A 22,362-nucleotide genomic window follows, 5' to 3' on the forward strand; every position below is an offset into this window, starting at 1 on the left:
CATAAGTGTTTTATTATCATTATTATTATAAATTATTATTGTTTCTGGATATACTGTTTCTTGTAATCCCTGTATTTATCATTTTATTGTATTTCATGATGGGAGACGAGTATGATTTACGCATACCGTACCTGTATAGTGTAAGTACCTACGTCCTACATGCACGAGTTATATGAGTATGTATACTACTGACATCTCTACATAAAAAAATATATAATTTTTTTTCTTTATTAACAATATATAATATACAAAATCTGTACAAGATTGGCACAATCAGAGTATGAGGAAAATTGAAAATTTTGAATGAAGAAGCCAACCAACGATGACACTTTATTGATAATATATACTTATAATTTAGTGTTTTAAACGCTACATGCAATTTAAAAAGCTTGATAAAACAGCCGAAACTATTTACTTTTCAGAAATGTCCGTTATGTTTATAAAAAGTCAATATAGTGTTTTAGAACTTTGTCGGCGTAATAACTATGCTCATGTTATTATTTTGAGGCGGGGCAGGGATAGACATCGATAAAGAAAACACTTCGATTTTCGTTTTCGATCATTACATAACGACTATGGGCAGAAAAAAAGTGAAAGATATGGGCCACTTCGCGATATGACAAATCCAAAGGGTCGAGTTTATTTATAATTGACGAAATTGGACGCGGCCCAAACATGTCCGAGCGCCGGGACCACGTCGTAAACGAGCTGCATGCACTCACACAAACGGTTTTCCGCCTCCGGTGCGCGAGAACCGACTCGTATGCGCGTCAATTTAATCGTCAAAGCCAAACTACAAGGTCTGTAAAAATAAAAAAATAAAACAATAAAATAAAAACCTAGATCGTTTGAAACGGATAAAACAAAAAAAGCTGAGCGAATGATACTCGTTCCTGGACCCGCCAACGCGTAAGTCTCGTCGCGTTGCGTGTGACGATGGAAGAACCAGGTGTGTACCTATTATAATACTACCTAACTACTTATATATAACAATATTATAATATGCACAACTACAGTGTATCCCAAATACCCCAAAGCGTTTTCGTGAATCCCTCATCCCTGGTAAATCAATGGCCTAGGCTTTACCTATAATATTTTTTGTTCAACAGTATAATAGAGTATAAGCTATATATAAAAAATGTATGCAAATCAGTTGTAATTTTCAATTGAAAAAACAGCATTTAAATTATACTATACTAATGTGCCACGGTCTCACAGAGATACTAAAGGTAATTGAGGAGGAAAATTTCTGGACTCATTGTATATATGCGCACATATCTGTATTTATTTGATTTAATTTCGTGAATACTGCAGGGTCCCACTGAAAAAAAAACTGGTGTGAGAGCATAATATATAGAAGTTCTAATTAAATTCAAATTATATAAATATACAAAACATGATTAAATATTAAATTACCTTACATTAACATTTATTACTATATTATTAACTCGTCTGAAAACTTTTTTAACCATTGCTAAATATATATATTTTTAATTAATTAATTGGAAGATTTAAAATATCATTTAATATCATTTCATTGCAAATCTACTAGAATTTGATTCCGATTATTTCTAATTATCTACCCAAAGTGGTTTTTTTCAAGAGATATTGGTTGTAATAAATTATGGCTTCTCTTGCAGCGATTTTGTTTTGTATACATTTTCTATTATGTAATTAATATTATTTTATGGACTGAAATACAAATTAAAATGTTTTCATTTTTATTATGTTCAAAAGTAATATAGATTTTATAAAATATGCGCAGAAAAAAATCACGATAAATGCTTTAACCCAGTGCCCCCCCCCCCCCCCCGAAACCAGAGAAAGCGAAAGAAAACGGCTCGGTTGTCTCGGACGGAAAATGTTTATGGGCGTTACATTTTTAACGTGTCTTTTTCAATAGTTCTTTCTTTATTAAAATACTTTATAAAATTATTTTAAAAAACAAGATTCATGAAACTTAAAAAAAACTTCTTGTTATAAATTTAGATGATGTAATATCATCTATATTTTAGTTTTTAAATCCAATGCCTATATATGTAAATACACTTTTAACCGTTTGATTATTATTACTTCATGTTTTGGAATTATATAACAGTAATATAGGATGGCACCATATGATGAAATGTATAATGTACCTACCTATATTATAATACAATTCGCGGTTAAATGTATTGACATACTCTACGCCGTATTGCTTTGAATTTTGATGATCCACGACTCTTCACAAACAGCGTTTGCTTACGTTATGTTTATGTGTTAGATTCGCGTAAATCAGTGTCTTGCGGCAGGGAAGGGCCGTACTATTCGACGCTGAACCGACCCGGCAGGTCTCCGTCGACCAGGTCCACCCCGTGCAGGTCTACCTCGCGCAGATCTACCCCGGGCCGGTCCGCATCGGGCAGATCTACTTCGGTGTGCAGCAGATCTACCACGGACAGGTCGACGACCCCCGAAGCGCCGCCGGTGCCGCCGGCCACCTATCACTGGGAGGAAGTGAGAAGAAAACGGTCGGTGGGCGGATATCCGTGGACGCATCTCAACAAACCGCCGTTCGATGAAAACACCTGGGTGAAGTATGAAAGGCAAGTACACCGTCTGCAGGCGTCAATCACGCCGTCGACGACCCGTTAAAGTACGTTTCCACTGTTTGCCGCTATTACCTTATGGTTTTAATGGAAAACAAATAAAATAAAATCCATAAACCATGCAACTATACCGCTGCAGCTGTATAATTTATGTGTCGCACGCCATACGTGATGTCAAAATGTTTGCCAAAGCGTTCGTTGCAGCTATCGCCTGCGATGCTGTCGTAGGCGTTTCTTGAGAAAAACAATGCCAAATCGAAAATAAAATTCGATTTCCGATGAAATTGAAAGAAACCATATATAATTACATTTAACATTGCACGTTAGTATGTATGTCATAAATAACTACACACAGTCTATGCGGTGTGTAAGCCGCCGACAACTCGCCAAAAGTATTTGGTGCTGGTCACAGGTCGAGTATAATATTAATGTGATGTGTATAAAAAAAAATGTCTTATCAATTGTTTGGTCATAATAATAATGACACGTCACAATAAGATTCGCGCTAAAGTGTTTATGACGAGATTTTATAGAAAAACATGATATTACCCATCACGATAATATTTATAATAATTACACAATTATAATTTCCATAAAAATTTCACTCGATCTCCTAATGCATTCGTATTTACGCTTTAATACCTATAAATAAATATATAGATTTTAGATTGGTTTTACAATGATGTAACCTAACCTTTACAATGATGTTTATTTCTTTTTTATTCTATTTTTTTCCCTCTAAACTTTCTCAAAAGTATCAAGTGTAGCATCTTTTCTGAATGGTAATGTTCTTGAGCTATAGTACTTTAAAAAGGTCATTTTTTGATTTTCGAAACGGTACTCGAAATAAAAGTGGTTAAAAGAGAAAATATGAACGATTTCATGATTTTATAATATTAAATAATTACGGACGTTTTTTTTTTTTTAAATTATAATAATATAATTAATACAGTATAACATAATATCCTAGACTGATAAACCGTCTCCACTCAGAATCGTTTTTTGTATACAATGATATTACATCATCGAATTCAAATTTAATACCATCCATTACGGTAACCCACTTGTAACCTACTGTACTGCAGAGCGGCATCCACTTATACTTACCCGCTTTTTATTCACTTATAAACTTGATATTGTTTACTATTATATGATAAAGCAAATTTATATTATATTTTTTATACCTACCTATTTAAAATTATTAAACACTATATTATATTCAAGATGTTATATAGATTATTATTCGAGTTTCCTGTCTTATTATAATGCACAATAATATACTACCTACTCTTATTATGTCACATATATAATATAGTGTTGTTTGTAGCTGACGTCTTCGCCGGATGTTTGTGACAATAATGTGTGATCTAATAACGATATTGTACAAGTATATACTATGAACTAAAGACAGTTTTATTTTTTCAAACGTTTTAATCGAATAAACTCGTCGATTTCATTTACAACATATTAAAATATGTAAGTTTAACGTAGGTATAAACTATTTCGATGAAGAAGATTTCGATTACGATATTTTAAACAATATAAGACCTAGTGCATTGACACTCACGCGGCTATTATGTATTATAAGATACTTACAGCAAATTACCGCGGTACATGTGTTACATTTGGCTATGTAAAATGACAAAAATCTCAACTATATTGGCCCAGAGATGATATTAGTTGGAGCTTGATGGTCAAAAAAAAAACGAACACTCTTTCGTCTGAATATTCGGGTTATGCCGGACGGCCAAAACATATTTGGCAACCGTTGTAGCAATTTCGATTTTTCTCTCCGTATAATCGAGCGCGATTGTGTAGCGCATGGCAGCGATGTTGAAACCGGGGAATGTAGCAGTCTTACGACGATTCAGTGTAGTCCGGAAGTCATTTGCGGTTGCTGGTATTCCGACACCATTGAACAACAACAGCTAAAATTTGCTCCAGAGATGACAGCCACACTGTTAAATTCGTAATTAATTTGAGAATTTTAACTGTATGATTTAATAAAAGACGCGTCCAGGCATGGGGTGAGTACACAACGCCAATAAATTGGTCTGCGATAGGTATCTAAGCAACAAAAATAGAAAAATATTTAAAGGCCATATTATGTATAATATACAATTATATGAAATTACTAAATTAATTAATATTTGGTCAAAAATGTTGTAGCTATTATATTTAAGTGTGTTAGTATAATTAATATTCGTAAATTTACAGCTATAAATCTAGCGTTTTTAGTACACATTTTTTTTTATAGCTATTCTGTATTCGTACGACATTCGTAGCGAACACATTATACACTTTGCGTATACTTCAATATCAATAAAACAATGCATTTAAATTATAATATGTATAGGTAGGTATATAATTTATGTTTTTACGTTGAACGTAATGTTATGTCGCATTGGTACGTTAATTTTAATTATTTTATCATCCATTAAATGAATAAATTAACAAACAAAAAATGTATGCTGTATAGTATATATTATATAGGTACACGACGGATCCTAACCACTCTACGTTTCTACGTCTACTTTTAGCTCCGGACCAACAGACACCTAAAAATAAGTTTTCGCTCTCTCACGAGAAGATTCTTGGCATGTTGAATCCTCTGTCTCTGTTATTGTCGCCAAATAATAAATAAATTTAACCCTCCTGTCGTTACGCCGGTTTTTCTCGGGCGTCCGTCCGTACGAGAATTAGCCATTATTTTCCGACTAAAATATTATATGTTTGTCGCGATCAATTTTTGATAAACGTTAATTTTTACAGGGATCACGTATACGAACCTGTCACGCCAGCAGCGAGCACTGACCGGATATCTCCGCCCGCTGTTAATCCAATAAAAGATGATAACCGTCATTTTCTACGTATACCATTGACAGAAGAACTCGTAATGGCCGACGACACGGGTTCGGAACCTGAAAATGAACAACAACATCTAGAACGACGACTTAACAGAAAAGAAGAAGACAACGAAGACGATGAAGAAGACGACGACGAAGAGGATAATGACGATGACGACGGAAATGTCGACAAAAAAAACATAAGATCCGACGAATCGATTTATGAGGGTGAAAACGAAAACTCGTCTTTGGGTGATGTAGAATCCGGTAATACGCGTATGAAGGTGTTCCAACAAAAAGTCAAAGTCAAAGCAGACATACTACGCACCAAGTTGCAGGGGGTGACTAAAAGAAAGCCCAAGCAAAAAATAGTCGTTGACACGCCAAACGGCGAAAAGTCTCGCCGCAAGTTTGGCCAGTTCGCCACTCTGCCGAAAAAGTTCACATTCAATGCACCCAAAGTGAACTTCTCCACGGCCTTTGGGCACTTCTCCCGAAGATCCGTGGACCCAAATGAATCTAGTACTGATGAAACGAAGAGTATTCGGGACGAGACGAAGAATGGTCGGGAAGAGACGAAGATTGGTCGATTTTCGCTGCCACGTTTTGGATTATCCAGGACGTCGTCAGAATCTCCGAAACCGTCAAAATCCGCAAAAATCGGTGGCTCCCGGCTGTCTATACCGGGTTTCCGGGCGCGCACTTGGTCGGATGCGTCAAAAGTGTCAAAGCCGGAAAGTCCTAAACCTCGGATAATGGATTTCGGCACGTACCCGAGAATTTTTTCCAAACGTAGGAAAACCAACGCGGCGAACAAAGCAAAAACGCCGCCACCGTCGTCCGACGGAGGAGAACCAGAATCGAACAACTACAAGCGGAAGGACTCTTTCCATCGGCGTTTCTTTCGGTCACATAAAGAGTCAACACCGGCTCCGACGGAAGAACAGACTGCCACGCTGGCTGTGGAAGAAGAGCTGGACGAGCCACCACTGCAGGTATCCAAAGAATCACTGGCCGAATTCGGGGACAGCGATCTACAGGAAGTGATATCGCTAAGCGACGACTGTAGCAGATCAAAGGACACGAAGAGCTTGTACGAGCACCGATCGGGCGTGATCGAGGAGATTGATTCTGACGAATTTTTCCTGCGCGAAAAAGGTCTGAGTCGTGGTAATGTGCACATCAGCAATTATCTGTCGTCGGAGATCAGAGACGTGTTCCGGTCGAACCGGACACGGTCCGTGGAAGGCGTTAATGACAATGGCAACAGCGGAATCACCAGAAACAACCGCGACTCCAGTAGCGGTATCGCCACGCCCGTTAGACCGTCGCGGACTAATTCGTTGAGAAGACCTAACCGGCAAACTGCAACTGAAGCGAACACCGAGCGATCCTATGTCGCTGATCGGTTCAGCACGATGCCGAAATCGTTTGGCGGCACCAAGTCGTTAAAGAAACCGGAAGACGACATGCCCGAGAACATCATCACCAGTCAGACGTTTGAACCGTCGCAAAATCCAGTGCTCCCTTCCGGAGTGCCCTGGAGGACTTCCAGTAGGCAGACTGTCGCCGCCACCGTCACACACATGCCGCCTAAACCACCGACCAGACAACGTATGTCCAAGTTTTCCTCGTTTGACACGCGGTCGATGATTGATTTGTCCAGAAAGAGAAGCCAGTCACAAATCGTAAGTTATTCATTATGTGTATATATCGGTATATCACATACCACAAATAGATCACTTTTAAATTTGTATACACTGGACGCGCCCACGTTTTCTCGGTATAACACAACAGACTACACTATTTTCCGATTATATTTTATTTTAAGAGCTGTTATCTTAAACAAATGAGCTTTACTGATATTTTACAGAATAAACACTGTTTACATTAATCGTGTGTTGTGGTAAAATAGAGAAATTCAAAATACTATAACAACTAATTGATTTCCTATAGAAAAAACCAAACAAATAAATAGATATCAAACGAATGTCTCGTAAATCACCAAAATGCTGCCATCAATTCTTATTTATTATGGTAAATGATATGTATATAGGATATTACCATACACATAACCGTATGTATATATAACCATATTTAGGTGTACGCCGTAAGTGTATCTATTATTAATTTAATTTGTTAACTTTATACGCGTTATCGCGAATTAGCGAGAGTATATATTATTTATAATAAGCAAAAACTCTATTGGAACATACGTTGGCCGTTAAATAGTATTATCTATAGTTATGTAATATTTTGTTTGATACGAAAAAGTGAAAAGCAAATAGTTGTTTTATTTTCTCGTTGAAATATTTATAATTTTAGATTCGGAGCAAGAAATAGTTACATTAGTTTTTCAATGTGTTTTGTTTTACCGGTATCGCGTTTTATATCAGGAGGCTTGTTCAGTTGTTCCAACTATTTGCATCGAGGGTGATGGTTACTGGCAGAACCTTTTTATTTAGTTGATCTTTGGACATTGGGTCAGACATACTCACTTAGCACATAATAATTTCTCATGATTTTTATTAATAATTGTAAATTGAGGAAAACTAATAAATAACAGTTAGATAACGCAATATTATACATCGCCCGCGCCTGTTTGACAATTCAATATTTTTTTGTTTTCTAACAAATTCCTATACTTATACTTATATTGGCAATATCCAGGCACAATATAATTTTCAAGATATTTTAGCTTTTATTTAGATGTTAGACATTATACATTTTCGATTTATCTTTGTAAGCTTTGTGAATTTTAGAAACCTTTTAACGTTTAGACAATCAAGTTTTATGTAAGTTTATCTTATACAGCAGTTCAACAATGTTTAAGACTCATTGTCAGTATGAAGTTAAAATTTGATAGTTTAACGAAAATCTACGGTTTGAAATTTTGTTGTATAGGTATTAAAAAAAATATATTAACCAAACTTAAACACTTATAAATTACTATTATTTTTTTTTTTTTTTTTTATACACAATGACATTTTCAAAATCATCATTAGACTAGTATATGCTATTTAGGCCATGCGAACCTAATCACAATATTTGGTGCTACTATAGCTATACTTTAAATACGTCTGACATAGGTATATCGTAAATGATTGGTTTTACAAAAATTAGTTCAACCTGTATTTCAAATTAAGAAATCACAAATAATAATAATATAAACATACTATGGTATACATTTTATACTACAAAAGATCCTGAGAAATAGAGGCTGATCCTTCTCCTTCGCTCAGTTCCCATCGTTTTTTTTTTTTGTATACTACGTTAAACCGTTAAATTCAAATTTAACAACATAATAGTTATATATTACAATGAGTTATGACCTTCATTGCTACACAATAACGAGGTAATTTGAAAAGACATAGCCACCCCCCCCACCCCCCCACCAATTCAAAACTAATAAAGTATAGATACAAATCATAGGTACATAAGTACACTATTTATCTTTTTTCACATTGTGTATTTCAATTGATAATTATCAACTCCTACACATTAGCTTATTTGAACTAAAAAATTTGTATTAGATACAGAGTGATACACCAAGCATGCTCCAAAAATATTTAAAAATGTAACTCTAAAAAATCAGCATCTAAATTTAAAATAAAAATATGGCGGTGAGAATGATAGATGAATCATTTTGTATGTAAGGAAATATAAAAACAAGGTTTTAACCATTATACGTAATATAATAAACTTTTTAAAAATATGTTTTGAATTTTGGTTTCCTTAAAAAATATAAACTATGCGCACCCTTTAGACACGGTTAAATAGCTTAATTATTTTTTTCCGTCACAGGGATTCCAGCAGTCAATGAACTTTTCGGAGACCGTGCCAAAAGCACCGATGCGTCGGTCCAGGACTTCGTTGGCCGGTTCCGACCACGATATTTCGGTGGCGGTGGCCGATTGTGGCAGCCGGCCACTGTGGGCCGTCAACGGCAGTGGTGCAGGAGTGCCGACGCCGCCATTGCGCCGTTCGCGGATGTCGCTCTCGGCGGACGCGGACGTCGAGGAGCGGTCGGCGACGGCCGCCGCGGTAAATGGTAATATGTCCGCGAGGTCCGCCGGCTCCACGCCTCCTCGGCCACCCCCGCCGCGGACGACGACGACGACGACGACAACGTATTCCGCGGTCGCGGGTTACGCGACGGTGGACAAGTCGTCGCAATCATCCGCGACACTGCTGTTACCGCCACAGTCACCGATGCGGCACAGACGTAAAAAATCATACGACGTGATCAAAAGCCAAGAGTTTGGAGCGTTTTTCACCATACCGAGGTCGTACAGCTACAGCGATAGGAATGCGAGACCGTCAACGACTGCAGAAGATACCTCATCCATCACCGCTAAACTGCCGCCGCCGTCGAGACCGGCGCGTGCCTACAACACTCTGGGACCGTCTCGACCACTCCGGCGCCGGTTACCGGTCAGCGAACACGAGTACGGCGACGTGGCCGAAAACGGCAGTGGCGGCCACCACAATGACGAGGACCGCGACCACGACAGAACCGACGGGACGGCCAAAGCGGCGGCGGCGTTGTGTTCGGGCGACGTGATCGAAAAGATGAAACTTCGGCCGTTGCCGTCGCCGCCACCACCGCCGCGCAAGTCCAGAGCGGCCGACGACGCTGGCACGCCCGAACCCCAACGGCGCAGGAACACCGATTCGGCCCTGGTCCCTTTTTTAGATCGGCGAGAAACGTCTGCAACATCGTCTAACAACGATTTCTTTGCCGACGTTTCTCGTGCGCTCCTCGCGTCTGCCGCCAAAAACGCCGTTGTTACCCGCGCCGACGATGACGTGTCCGTGGCCGTCCAGACCGACCCGTCGCCAGCGGCTGCTAATGGTTACGCGTCGGACGGCCACCGCGACGATGGATCCTGCTGTTCGGCCGATTCGTACGACCGACCGTCAAAGTCTACTGCAGCAGCAGTCGGATCTGCAACGTGCCGAAATCTCACTCCGAACACCCTGACCGCCACTGACCGACCCAGGACTCGGTCGTCGTCTCAGGTCACCGAGTACGTCGACCGGCCGACGTCCAGCATGTCGGTAACCGCGGCAGACGACTGCAGCTGCAACGGTTACGCCATGGTGTCCGACGCGACCGCTACGGGCGGCGTCACTGCAGTGCGTGCGCAACGCATAACCGTCGAGGAACTGCAAGTGGGCAGGATGATCGTGGCCGACATACTCGGCCAGCGCATGGCCGTCGACGAAACGTCCGGATCGAGTCTGAAGGTCGCTCAATTCGCCGCGGCGGCTCAGCATCCGTCTCTGCTGCGGGACGCCGCTGCCGCCGTTCAAGCCGCGCCCGCAGATGCATCAGACGACCCGATGACAGCGCACGTGCCGCAGCTGCAGGACGACACCGCGTCGGTTCAATCTTCGCGCGTGTCGTCCATGTACCCGGAAGTGGATTCGGACGAGGATCGGGCCAGCGTGTTGGCCGCGCCCACGCCGCCGCGCCGACGCAGCAAGCCTCCGTGCTCGCCCCGTTCGGCCGCCGCCGCCGACCACCACGGCCAGGGCAAGAACGGCAGACCATCGGGAACCGTCGGCGCCGCCGACCTGTCCACCGCCGACCCGTCCATCACCGAACTCAGCTGTCAGCTGTTCCGGTTGTGTCACTCGAACGTGTGCAGCCTGTTCACCAAAGTCGTCCAGCAGGTGGTGCCGGAGGACACGGAGAAGCGGCGCGACCTGCAGGCCGCCCTGTGCTTCCTGAGCATCATACTCGCCGGCCTACTGATCCTGGGCTTCGGTAACGAGAAGACCATCCATCACCACCACTGGGACTTTCAATTTCCACCCAATCAGTAGCCAGTCTCGCCTCCCCGTCGGGAGTCGTTTTACGACGCAGCTGTTGTTATTATTTGTTATTGTTGCTAACCGGTCGTTGTTTCTCTTTAAGTTTTGCATTTCGATATTTTGGGCGTATGTAATTTGCGCCACTTTTTAAATTTGTAATTTGCGCCAAATAAAATTAAATAAAAAGGAATTATGTAATCTGTGCCCTAGAGTACCTACTAAAATTGTAATTTGCGCCACTTATATTATAATTAAATAAATAACTCGATGTTTATTAAATATGTAAATTATCGTTAAGTAATAAAACATATTATTATAAAAATCAGTCATATTAAACTCGTAATTATTATAAATACATGTATGTAAAAAATCAAACTCCATGCATGTTAAACATCTAAATTGTCGTTAATTAATAAAACATATAAAAATCAGTCATATAATTATAAATAATTCGACGATATTGAGACGATATGTGACACGCGTCGGACGCATCGGTACGTATTATTGTATATGTCCTATTATGCGATATCACTAAATTTATCTGCTGGTAAATTCCAACTGCTATTAAAGTTGAAAGTGTGACGCAAATTACATATTCCATTTTGTTTTCTTTAGTGGCGCAAAATACATGTTATATTTTTGCGCAAATTACAAGTAATAAAAGTGGCGCAAAATACCATCTCCCGATATTTTAATATTCAATAATTGTTGTATGGCGCGATTGTTATAAAAAAAAAAAAAATAATAATAATATCTTTACCCCGTACAAAAACAACAGTCGTTTTCGCCGTTGACCGGCTGATGAATGATAATTTTTAGAGCTTAAAACACTTAACTGCAATCGCGATTTTTGTTCGTACATGTACCTACCTAACTTTTTCCTAACGGTTTCGTTTTACTCGACTTTTTTCTAAAATATTTTCGCGACAAATCGCAGTTGTTTCGTTTAAAAAAAATTGTCGTTTTACTCGACAATGGCGATTAGAACACAAATATCAATACGTAGGTAGGCAGAGATGATTCTTCGAAATTCGTTTAAATGTTATTAAAAAAATGTTTATTAATTATTAATCAAAGATTTGAATGTTATTCCGCTACGAATTTAATAATACGCCCTTGACGTCGTTTATTGTATTAGAATAAATCTATTGCACAAAGTCAGGTTTAATCGGTCGAAAGGCTATAGAAATGCTGAAATCAATAATTATATTGAGATTTTTATTAGTTATATAAATGCCAATGCGATTAATTTAATGCGTCTCTACAATAGCGCGGGTACTGTTATAGTAGCGAGAAACCGCTAATTTCCGACTAAATACGATTAGTTTGTACGGAACCGAGTCGGTAGTCATAAACACTGGCGCAACCAAGGGGGGGGGGTTAGGTTTTGGGTGTCTGGACACCCCCCTTGAACCGTATAATAGGAAATTTATATTTAATTAATATTCAACAACCATTGAAAAAAAATGTTCAATCTTTTTTCTAAATCTAGTGTTATAATTTATAACTGATAAATGTTACTAATAAGTCTTTTGTTGCATAGTTTATCGACAATTACTAAAATCATGTGTAACTTTAATCTAAACATACGTGTCACTTACTCGCGCGTGATATGAATCGTTTTGTTAACAAAACGTTGGACGTCAGTAGTGTGTTCAGAAATAATTATGGTGGTGATTTGATTCAAATCGTTCGAATAAAATAATATAATAGGTAAATATTTTAATAGTAGTCGCGACGACCATCACATGTACATAGTATGCTGACGAATTTGGAAATTAATTGGGGAAATACTGTATACGCTACTCGCGGACACCCCCCCCCCTTCCCTTTGAAAAATCATAGTTGCGCCACTGAAAATTGTCGTTTTACTCGACAATGGCGATTAGAACACAAATATCAATACGTAGGTAGGCAGAGATGATTCTTCGAAATTCGTTTGAATGTTATTAAAAAAATGTTTATTAATTATTAATCAAAGATTTGAATGTTATTCCGCTACGAATTTAATAATACGCCCTCGACGTCGTTTATTGTATTAGAATAAAAATCTATTGCACAAAGTCAGGTTTAATCGGTCGAAAGGCTATAGAAATGCTGAAATCAATAATTATATTGAGATTTTTATTAGTTATATAAATGCCAATGCGATTAATTTAATGCGTCTCTACAATAGCGCGGGTACTGTTATAGTAGCGAGAAACCGCAAATTTCCGACTAAATACTATTAGTTTGTACGGAACCGAGTCGGTAGTCATAAACTCATAAACCCCTATACCAGCTGTGTAGGGGTACCAAGTTATAAAGATGAAGACGTCAAATACCAAATTTATATAATATTGATGATTAGGCATATATAATCGACACAGATTATATAATTTTATTCATCGAAGGTTTGTTTCTTCCACAATGGCTTTATAAGTAGATTATGAGCAAAGTTATGATTGTTATTTTTGATTTTTACGATTGTCTACAGATATTGATTAGATGAAACATTGCTGCATAAATAAATGAAATCTCAAAGCAATATTTTTTTAATATAAGCCATGTGTTTGTGTAACTATAATAGTAGGATTACAATTTAGTTATAAAACTTTTGTCGATGTCGTGGTTATTGAATTCATTTTTTAAAGTTATTAATAATAAATAAACGACAAAACTTTTTTTTTTTTAATAAAACAGTTTATAAAAATTACATCAATAAAATAGATTACACGACCACGTCTTGGTCTACGATAAAAAAAAAAAAAATATTACATTAATAAAATATAAAATAAATAAAAACAACTTTTTTTTATAATAAATCATCATATGACACCAGCGAACGATCATCTCGTTGATTTCCTTTTTGTGATTTATTGGTAGCTAGAATTCAAAAATTATACACATAAGTATTGACGATTAAAAGCTGTACATCTATATTGTGTATTTATGTTGTAACCATTTAATTTATTTGTTTATATTTTCTGAATAAAAGTATATTTTCATCATGGGTTTAATTTCAACTCATTTTTTGGTTGAATAGTTTAATTTTGAATCATATCTGATATTTAAAATTTTTTAAATAATATTATAGCTGTTGCATAAAAATATATGTATGTACAGATATCTGCATAATATCATAGATAATATCTATGCATAATATATTTACGTTAAATGTTACAAAATCTTAATCTGTTATTAATGAAATATTGCTATATAAAAATGTAATTGGTAGTAAGCTAGAAGAAATGTTCAGCAATTAAATCATCATTAAATTACCTTTCAGATAACTTTATGAATTTAATAAAAGTGAAAAAAAAACTATTCTGTGATATTTTTTAAAATCAAGAATAAATAAAATTATGCAGTATTCATCAAGTTTGCCAAGTGCTCATATTCATTTTAATTTTTATAATGAATTTATTAAAATTTTAATTTTAAGAATTTGTAAGGATACCTATGGATACCTATATTTTTATACCATTTAAGCAATATTTTATAGCAATACAAAGTTTTTTCTTTTAAATGAAAACCTATTTTTTTTTTTACAAATGTAATTTAAATTATACATTCTGAATACAAAATAGCATAGCGAAGATAAAAGAATCTGTGGTAGCAGTTGATAATAATAATTTGGCCATTTGAAAATTGAATGCGCAAGATATTAAGTGGAGCTCATCGCTCATAGAAATATTATTAATAAATGTTTTTTTACTTGACCATAGACATTATAAACTGTAAGAAAAAATCAACTTTATGTCTAACAAAGGCAGGCCACTCAAATAACAATTCAATACTGCTTAGTATAGTTTCATAGTCACCATCTTTTTAATAAGAAAATAAATTATGGGTAATATGCTGAAGGAAAACAATTAAACATAGGTTCAGCCACGGCACATTCAAAGCCGATTTAAGTCGTAACACCACTCAAAGTCTTGATTATAATTATCGCTCAGAAGTTGAAGAAGATGCATATTTTTCAAAAGGTATTAGAAAAAAATTTTATGCAATTATGACAAATTTTAAAATTTAAACTCAGGTAAATTTTCCATATTTTGTTAATTTAGAAGTACATACTTGTATTTAAATACATTTAAGAAAAAGTTAGTATCACTGCAGGATTTAAACATCCTTAATGTTAATTTAAATAAATATAAATATAGTTTACTAATATAATTCAGTGTTTAAATTTACAATCTAATTGAAAAACCAATCTCTACTATGAAAATGTATAAGTTCAATAGTTCAAACATAAATGGATATTTTCCTCCATTTTGACATTACAAAAATCATTATATAAACATTAGAAACCAAGAAAATAATTTTTTATATTACTAATAAACACTTTTAATTAATTATCACTTATTGTAACAAAATATAAATGTATTACATATATAAATGTATAATACAAATTAATGTAAAGTATTCAAAACATTGAATGAAAATTTTTAAATTATTAATAAAACTCTTACCAATTGCATTCCATGAATTAATTCCTTTATCGCCAAATTCAATTGGCTGATTTCGTGAAATAGAAACTTTTAATTTAATACCAGAGACTGTAGTTGTGTTCATCTATGTAAACATTAAAAATATTTATGAATAATAATAATAATAATAATAATAATAAATTTTCAGTTAGATATTTAGAATTATTTACTTGAGCTACTGCTTTTTCAGCAATATCTGGAGAGTTGAATGTGATGAATCCTCGACTGAAATATAATTTATTAATTTAATTAGATTTTGAAATAAGTAAAATATTAAAAAAACTCACTTTTTTTCTATTTCCATGGATATATTAATTATTGTACCAAATTTACTAAATGTAGATCTTAAAAATTCTTCAGTCATGGAACTACTTCCTCCAACAAATATAGTGATGTCCTTACGAGTAGGTTGTTCGGGAACGGGTTCTGGTGAACTCGAAGCAGGTGGAATGGTTTTGGAAGTGGAAGAAACAAAACTACTATACAAATTCTGCAAACATAAGGAATTTTAAATAAATAGGTAACTAAAAACTTCAGATTGTTTCAAGATAAACATACAGAGAATTTAGTAGTCGGAGTTGCTTTTGGAGTGCTATCGGGAATGACTTCAGTTTTGATGCCAGGTGAAGCTGCAGAAAAAGGTTGATAGCTACTTAAAGCCTGAGTAGTAACCAACAATTTGCGTTCCATTCCACAAGGTCTTTTAAATGATTCCTGGTCTGTACGATTGGGTACTTTTTTTATCGGTCCAATGGCACCAGACTTCAATAGCTTTTTCGCTATTTCCCTTGCGTCGCGAGCCGTTTCTTTGGGCCTTTTGGGATTGAGTACAGGTGAAGGCTCGGGTTCAGGTCGAGGTGTTTTTTGCACTAGCAATGCTTTTTTCTAGATAAAGTGAATACAAAAAGTTATACGCCAAGAGATATTAAATGACGTTTGTATCTGAACAAAGTTACCTTTTTTCTCAATTTTTGATACTTGTTTTGCAGCATGAGTTCTTCTTCTGTCAGATTCGTTGGAAAATGTAAGTACACCATCTCAACGCACGATTATTGGGATTTAAATGATGTGTAACTAACGACAAAACTAAAAGACGAGAAATGTCTTCCGTTTCAGTTTATAATTACTGCACTTGTGAGAAATAAGTAATAACACTAATAACTAATCAAAGTTTGAATTGCTTGAAAAATAAAAAAAATGTCCAATCGAATTGTTTGGTTTTGGTGTTTACCGACGGTGACAATAACACGATAACGGTAAGTAAACAAGAATGATACCATTATCAGCGCGCGGATCAAACACAATCATGAACCACTTCAATTACCGTAGAATAACCTGTTACCACAAATTAAGATAAAATCACTATCACTAATATATCATAATACCACGGTCTTAGATACTGTTCTATGATAATACCACAGAATAGATTAAATACTATGATAATTAAAAATGAATATAAATCTCAATAAAAAATATAAATGTATATGTTTATTGTTGATGAGTTGATGTTAGTCCATAATCCTTAGTTGGTGGTTACTGGTTAGTTAATAGGCCTAAAATGCACTATACCACGCACCTCACGAATTTCGATATATTTTTTTTAAAGACGTGTTTTTCAACGCTGATTTCGAAACTGTTTGAATTTTCGTGCGGAGACAATTATTTTGGAAGTTATAGCCCCTCAAATTTTACGATTTTACGATTATAATCATGCGCGACATACTACTTTACTGCCGCGCAGAGCAACTCGAGTTTGGCTACCGGTGCCGGTAGGCTGAAGGTGGTCCCATGAGTTAGGTGACCGGAGCCGATAGACGACGGAAGCTATATTATACTTGTGTTACTATAACTAACAGGGTTAAGTTTACTTGTTAGGTCATCTGTCTGCCCGCTTTAACAATAAATGAGATTTAATTTTTTCAATCAATTATTTCATAACTTAATGATTACTTAAAATGGGTACCTATTAATTTTATAAAAAAAATTGTACACAATAAACCAATTATAATAAAATTATGAAAATAAAATGGGAAGGGGGAATTGGTACCTGCAAGCAAATGTTTTTCAAGAAGCAAAAAAAAAATTTGGAAAAAATTTAAATATTAGAATACATAATGGAGACTGCAGTATGTATTTCCAAAAAAATTAAATGAAAGAAACTATAAAGAATAATACAATCATGATAGAATTATGTTATTTAGTGGAACATGAATTTTTTAGTTGAAAAATTGTGTACACAATAAACCGATTATAATAAAATTATGAAAATAAAATGGGAAGGGGGGATTGGCATCCGCAGAATAATATTTTTCAAGAAGCAAAAAAAAAAAGTTGGAAAAAATTTATATGTAATTCAAAAGAAATAAATGGGATTTAATTTTTTAATCAATTATTTCATAATTTAATGATTACTTAAACTGGATATTAATTTGTGTACACAATAAACCATTTATAATAAAATTATGAAATAGAAATTGAAAGGGGGAACTGTTGCCCGCAGGCAATTGTTTTTCAAGATTCAAAAAATTAAATTTGAAAAAAATTATCATATAAGTATATATAATCAATTTGATCAGAGTATTCATTATTTACTGTTATTAACACTAGTTTATTGTTATGAAATACTGGTATAACACTAATATGGCTCTAAAATCGTGTTAAAAATTACGAAAATATTAATCATATGGTATAACTAATATTAAAAATTAAGTTTAAGTTTTAATTATAAATTCTTAATAAAAAGTATGTATTATTTATTATTATATTAAGTATGCTATTAATATTTTCCTCGTTAATTTTTAAATATTTTCTATCATTGTTATGTTAGCAATGTCGAATACCTTGTTAGTTAGTAGGAAAAAATCAATACAAAAGTCACGACCAGTGATGATAGTCTTCTATCATCAACTGAGCTTAACTTACCATGAGCTATAGGTATAGCTATAGGTACCTAACCTAAACAAACCTCCCTATGACTATTAACCATCTGCATGTCCGCGGGAAAGGCAGTGCCGTAGCCAGGATTAGGATTTAGGGAGGGAAAATGTGTATACAGTACTATACACCCAATACCCCTTGGGAAGGCTAACTACGACACTGGGTTTAAGGTGGTTCTAGTCAGTCATATTCTAAGGAATGTTGTATAGGCAATACATTAGACCCTTGCGATATGACTTGTTAGTGTGTGAAAAGTATGTGTATTTTTCGCCAGCTTATTGGTCTAAATGCATGAAAAATCCAATCTGACTAGAACCACCTTAATAAGTATCAATCTGAATGATCGTAGAAAAATAAATAGTATTTGTGTAACGCGTGACATACGGATGGTTAACTAGGACACTGAATAAAAAGATCCTTAGTTGGTCCCGATATAAGTGTTTTCTTATCAAGTTGTTCTATTGATTGTTAATCTCTTAGAAACACCTTTAATTATAAAGATATATGGGCCTCTTGAAATAGTTTTCGCCCTTCTAGATTTTTAGGACTTCGGTGCAACTTCCTCTTTGATAATACGTATATTATGAATAGAGTCATGCCCAACTTTTTAATGCATATAATTTTAAGCACATATTTATTAGACGAGTGTCTGCCGTGTCCGGTCGTAATGAGTGCATAAATACGTATACTTGAACTGTAATTAATATAGGCTCATCCATAGTACATCATTGTCTAATCGAAAAATATGATCTAAACTCGGAAGTATGATTGGACGTAAATTGTAGAAGTAATAACTAATAAGTATAGATTTATCTGTTTGTATTGTCTCCGACTTACAAAATTCCTGTTGAAGAGAATTTATAAATTAGGTATACCTAATATTACTATATAAAACTGATATGATCTTATTGATAACTGCTGAACATAATTTTTTTATGTTTTGCACTAGTAAGAATAACTGAATACTTGTACAAGTGTGACGTCCTCATTAAATCAAAACAACTTTTGTAATATATAATAGTATATAAATGGGTATATTATCAAAATTATGTCTCCTTCCAACACACTAAAATTATATAGGTATTATGCTTTTCTGGCCCCCAAAACGTTTTAATATGGCATCATGATAATTGTTTTATTTTTAGATGGTATCTTCCAAAAAACGACCCTCGATACTTGAAGTAGAATAATTACGATTTTGAATGCTTTTTAAATGAAACGATCTAAAAAAAATTTTACACAATTTTCTCTACAATAAATTATTATTATTAATTATCTCAACATAGCATTTTGCTGTGGATAGGTAATCTTTACATCGCAGTGTCTGTAATTTTTTATGTAATAAAGATCAAGTTAATGTTACAGATAGTCCTGAAGAAAATGTAATCATCTAAAATATCTTAAATTACATACTTATTGTTAAATTATTATTATTAAAAAATTATACTATGAACAAGTATATCTTATACAGACTTAAACAATGTACAATTGGATTCGTATTGTTTTTCTAATTACACAATACACTTTTTTTTTAACAAATCCGTCAACTATGGCCATATTACATGTGTTTGTATATAAACACGTGAGCATATATGGGGCAAGGATTCGTCACTAAGAACCCAGGTGGTCGCCCATCCAGGAGCTAGTGACGCCAGGCGATGTTTGACCACCGCGCCACACCAGGCCCCAAAATACATTTTTGTATATTCTAAATATAAATGTTATTTTTTGGTATTCTTACATTAGTATACGACTAGTGAGTGCATATATACCATGCCAGACGCAATTTATTTATCAAGGAATCAATCGCTGTTTATTAAAATACTGTTTGGTTTAAAACACATGTAAATAGGACGAGGATTCGTTACTAAGAACCTAGGTGGTCGCCCATCCAGCAGCTAGCGACGCCGGTCGATGCGTTGACCTCAGATCGAATGAGTGACTTCGGCCAACCACCGTACCACACCTGCACTCCTGCAGGCCCCAAAATTACTTTTTAAACATGTAGAAACCATAACCTTATCTATTATATGATATAATTAGTACTTGTGCGTCTATTTTTCATCAAGTAAAATCATGAAGGATGTTTTTTTGTTGATTTAGATAGTAATAACAACACGTATGTCACTTAAAATATTGAATAGGTAATGAAAAGGTGAATAGGTTAAAAACTATAATTTTTTTTAAAAATGTCTAAAATCTTAAATTTGAAAAGTCAATTAGACTAGTCAAAAAAGTAGGTAAATGATTAAACTTAGTATAGATTCCAGCACTCGATTAAAATAATAATTTAAAAATGATCGTATTTTTCAGAAAAATCAACACCTATCCCTGCAAGATCTATTATTTCTTTCCAGTATTAGAGATTTGAATTAATTTTAAAAAACTATTATAAGAAGTTGCTTTCAATATCGTAACGAAATTCTTATAATTGATAATCACCTTCAAAAGTTTTTTTTTTTTTTTATTCAAACTACGAACTATTATTTTACATTTTATGTCTATTATAGAGCAAGGAATTTTTATGCGATTTGTATAGTCGCTGAACACCCAAGATCAGCTTTATGTAAAAACTTCCGATTTTTTAAATGACACGAAAAATCTCGGGGGTGGCAATGGCCCCCCTCCAGATGTCTCTGGGGTTTTAAGTGTACCTACAGGGTTATAACTTTAAAAGTCCCTATGATATAAATAGTAGATGAATAATAAAGGTTATAAATAACTTTAAATGTCTATTATATATCTACCTAATTTATAACAATAAAATATATTTTATACTAAATTAATAGTTTCCTATGATTTCTAACGTTGGATTTGGAACAAAGTTACAAATTAAAATTACGTCCTATGAACCATGGAGTTATCATTTATAACGGATATTACTATTGAGTAATCAAAAATTGAAAAAAATGTCGATTTCAAATACATATACCTAGGTTATAATTATAAAATTATAATTATTCTAGGTACGCCCAGAAACCTGGAAAACGACACAGCGCGTTTATATTATTCAATTTTGCGTATTTATTAATTTCGCGCTCAGAAAATATGCGTCAACTATACCTGGGACACTTGGGTAGTATATTTTTCGTGACATTAAATATTTATTTTAGACCTAATATAAAATTCAACCCTCAAAAGAATATGAAAACAAACTTACATCAAACATTGACTCTTTCGGGCCTTGGTGAAATTCGCGACGTGTAAGGTACCTAAGCTCCGATCCCGACATGAGAACGCATCGGATACGGAATTGAAGTCTGAAAATATTATTATTTATGAAATCAAAATTATATAGAATACAAAATATTTTTAGTTCATGTCTGCTTTAGCGCTAATTGAAATTTTAATTTTAGAATATTTAATCGACTGCCTCTTCTGAAACGATTTTAGAGTTTAGACAATTTCCATGGATTACAATATTACATTATTATATTACGTCAATAAGATAAATCCAAAGACTTATAATATTTTAATAAAACTTTTCATACCAAAGAGGTTCATGTTTATGAATATTGTTCATTTAAATAAAATGTGATATTATAACAATAACCAAAAAAGTTAGTAATTTTAAATTTTAATTAGATATAACGGTATAAGTTATACCTAATTGAAATTTAAACTAACCACGACAAGTTACCAACAACTGACTACTTAAACTCTGGTACTAGTTCATTTTTATTTTAATAATTTTTTATA

At 34.8% G+C, this 22,362-nt stretch overlaps 2 protein-coding genes across 4 annotated transcripts; one reads left to right on the top strand and one right to left on the bottom strand.

The window, feature by feature from the left end:
* Positions 1 to 717: 717 nt before the first annotated feature.
* LOC149054832 (uncharacterized) lies at positions 718 to 14,244 on the top strand. Of its 3 annotated transcripts, XM_089228365.1 has the most exons (4): positions 718 to 949; positions 2,264 to 2,585; positions 5,361 to 7,122; positions 9,239 to 14,244. In XM_089228365.1, exons 1-4 carry the CDS (start codon positions 937 to 939, stop codon positions 11,264 to 11,266), a joined length of 4,125 nt encoding a protein of 1,374 aa, XP_089084491.1. In that variant the 5' UTR covers positions 718 to 936; the 3' UTR covers positions 11,267 to 14,244. The 3 variants fall into 3 exon arrangements, with proteins under 3 accessions (XP_089084491.1, XP_089084493.1, XP_089084492.1); XM_089228367.1 differs by lacking the exon at positions 2,264 to 2,585 and having other exon boundaries at positions 719 to 949; XM_089228366.1 differs by lacking the exons at positions 718 to 949; positions 2,264 to 2,585 and adding an exon at positions 4,274 to 4,615.
* Positions 13,902 to 16,976, bottom strand: LOC149054833 (negative elongation factor E-like). The gene is made up of 6 exons (XM_089228368.1): positions 16,683 to 16,976; positions 16,285 to 16,611; positions 16,014 to 16,216; positions 15,897 to 15,951; positions 15,709 to 15,811; positions 13,902 to 14,119 (listed from the first exon to the last, which is right to left on the bottom strand). Exons 1-6 carry the CDS (start codon positions 16,761 to 16,763, stop codon positions 14,049 to 14,051), a joined length of 840 nt encoding a protein of 279 aa, XP_089084494.1. The 5' UTR covers positions 16,764 to 16,976; the 3' UTR covers positions 13,902 to 14,048.
* Between the last annotated feature and the right edge of the window lie 5,386 nt (positions 16,977 to 22,362).

This window comes from Diuraphis noxia, unplaced genomic scaffold (assembly GCF_037042655.1).
Source record: "Diuraphis noxia isolate RWA-SAM2 unplaced genomic scaffold, SU_Dnox_SAM2 contig0005, whole genome shotgun sequence".
In the NCBI taxonomy this organism is placed as follows: Eukaryota; Metazoa; Arthropoda; class Insecta; order Hemiptera; family Aphididae; genus Diuraphis; species Diuraphis noxia.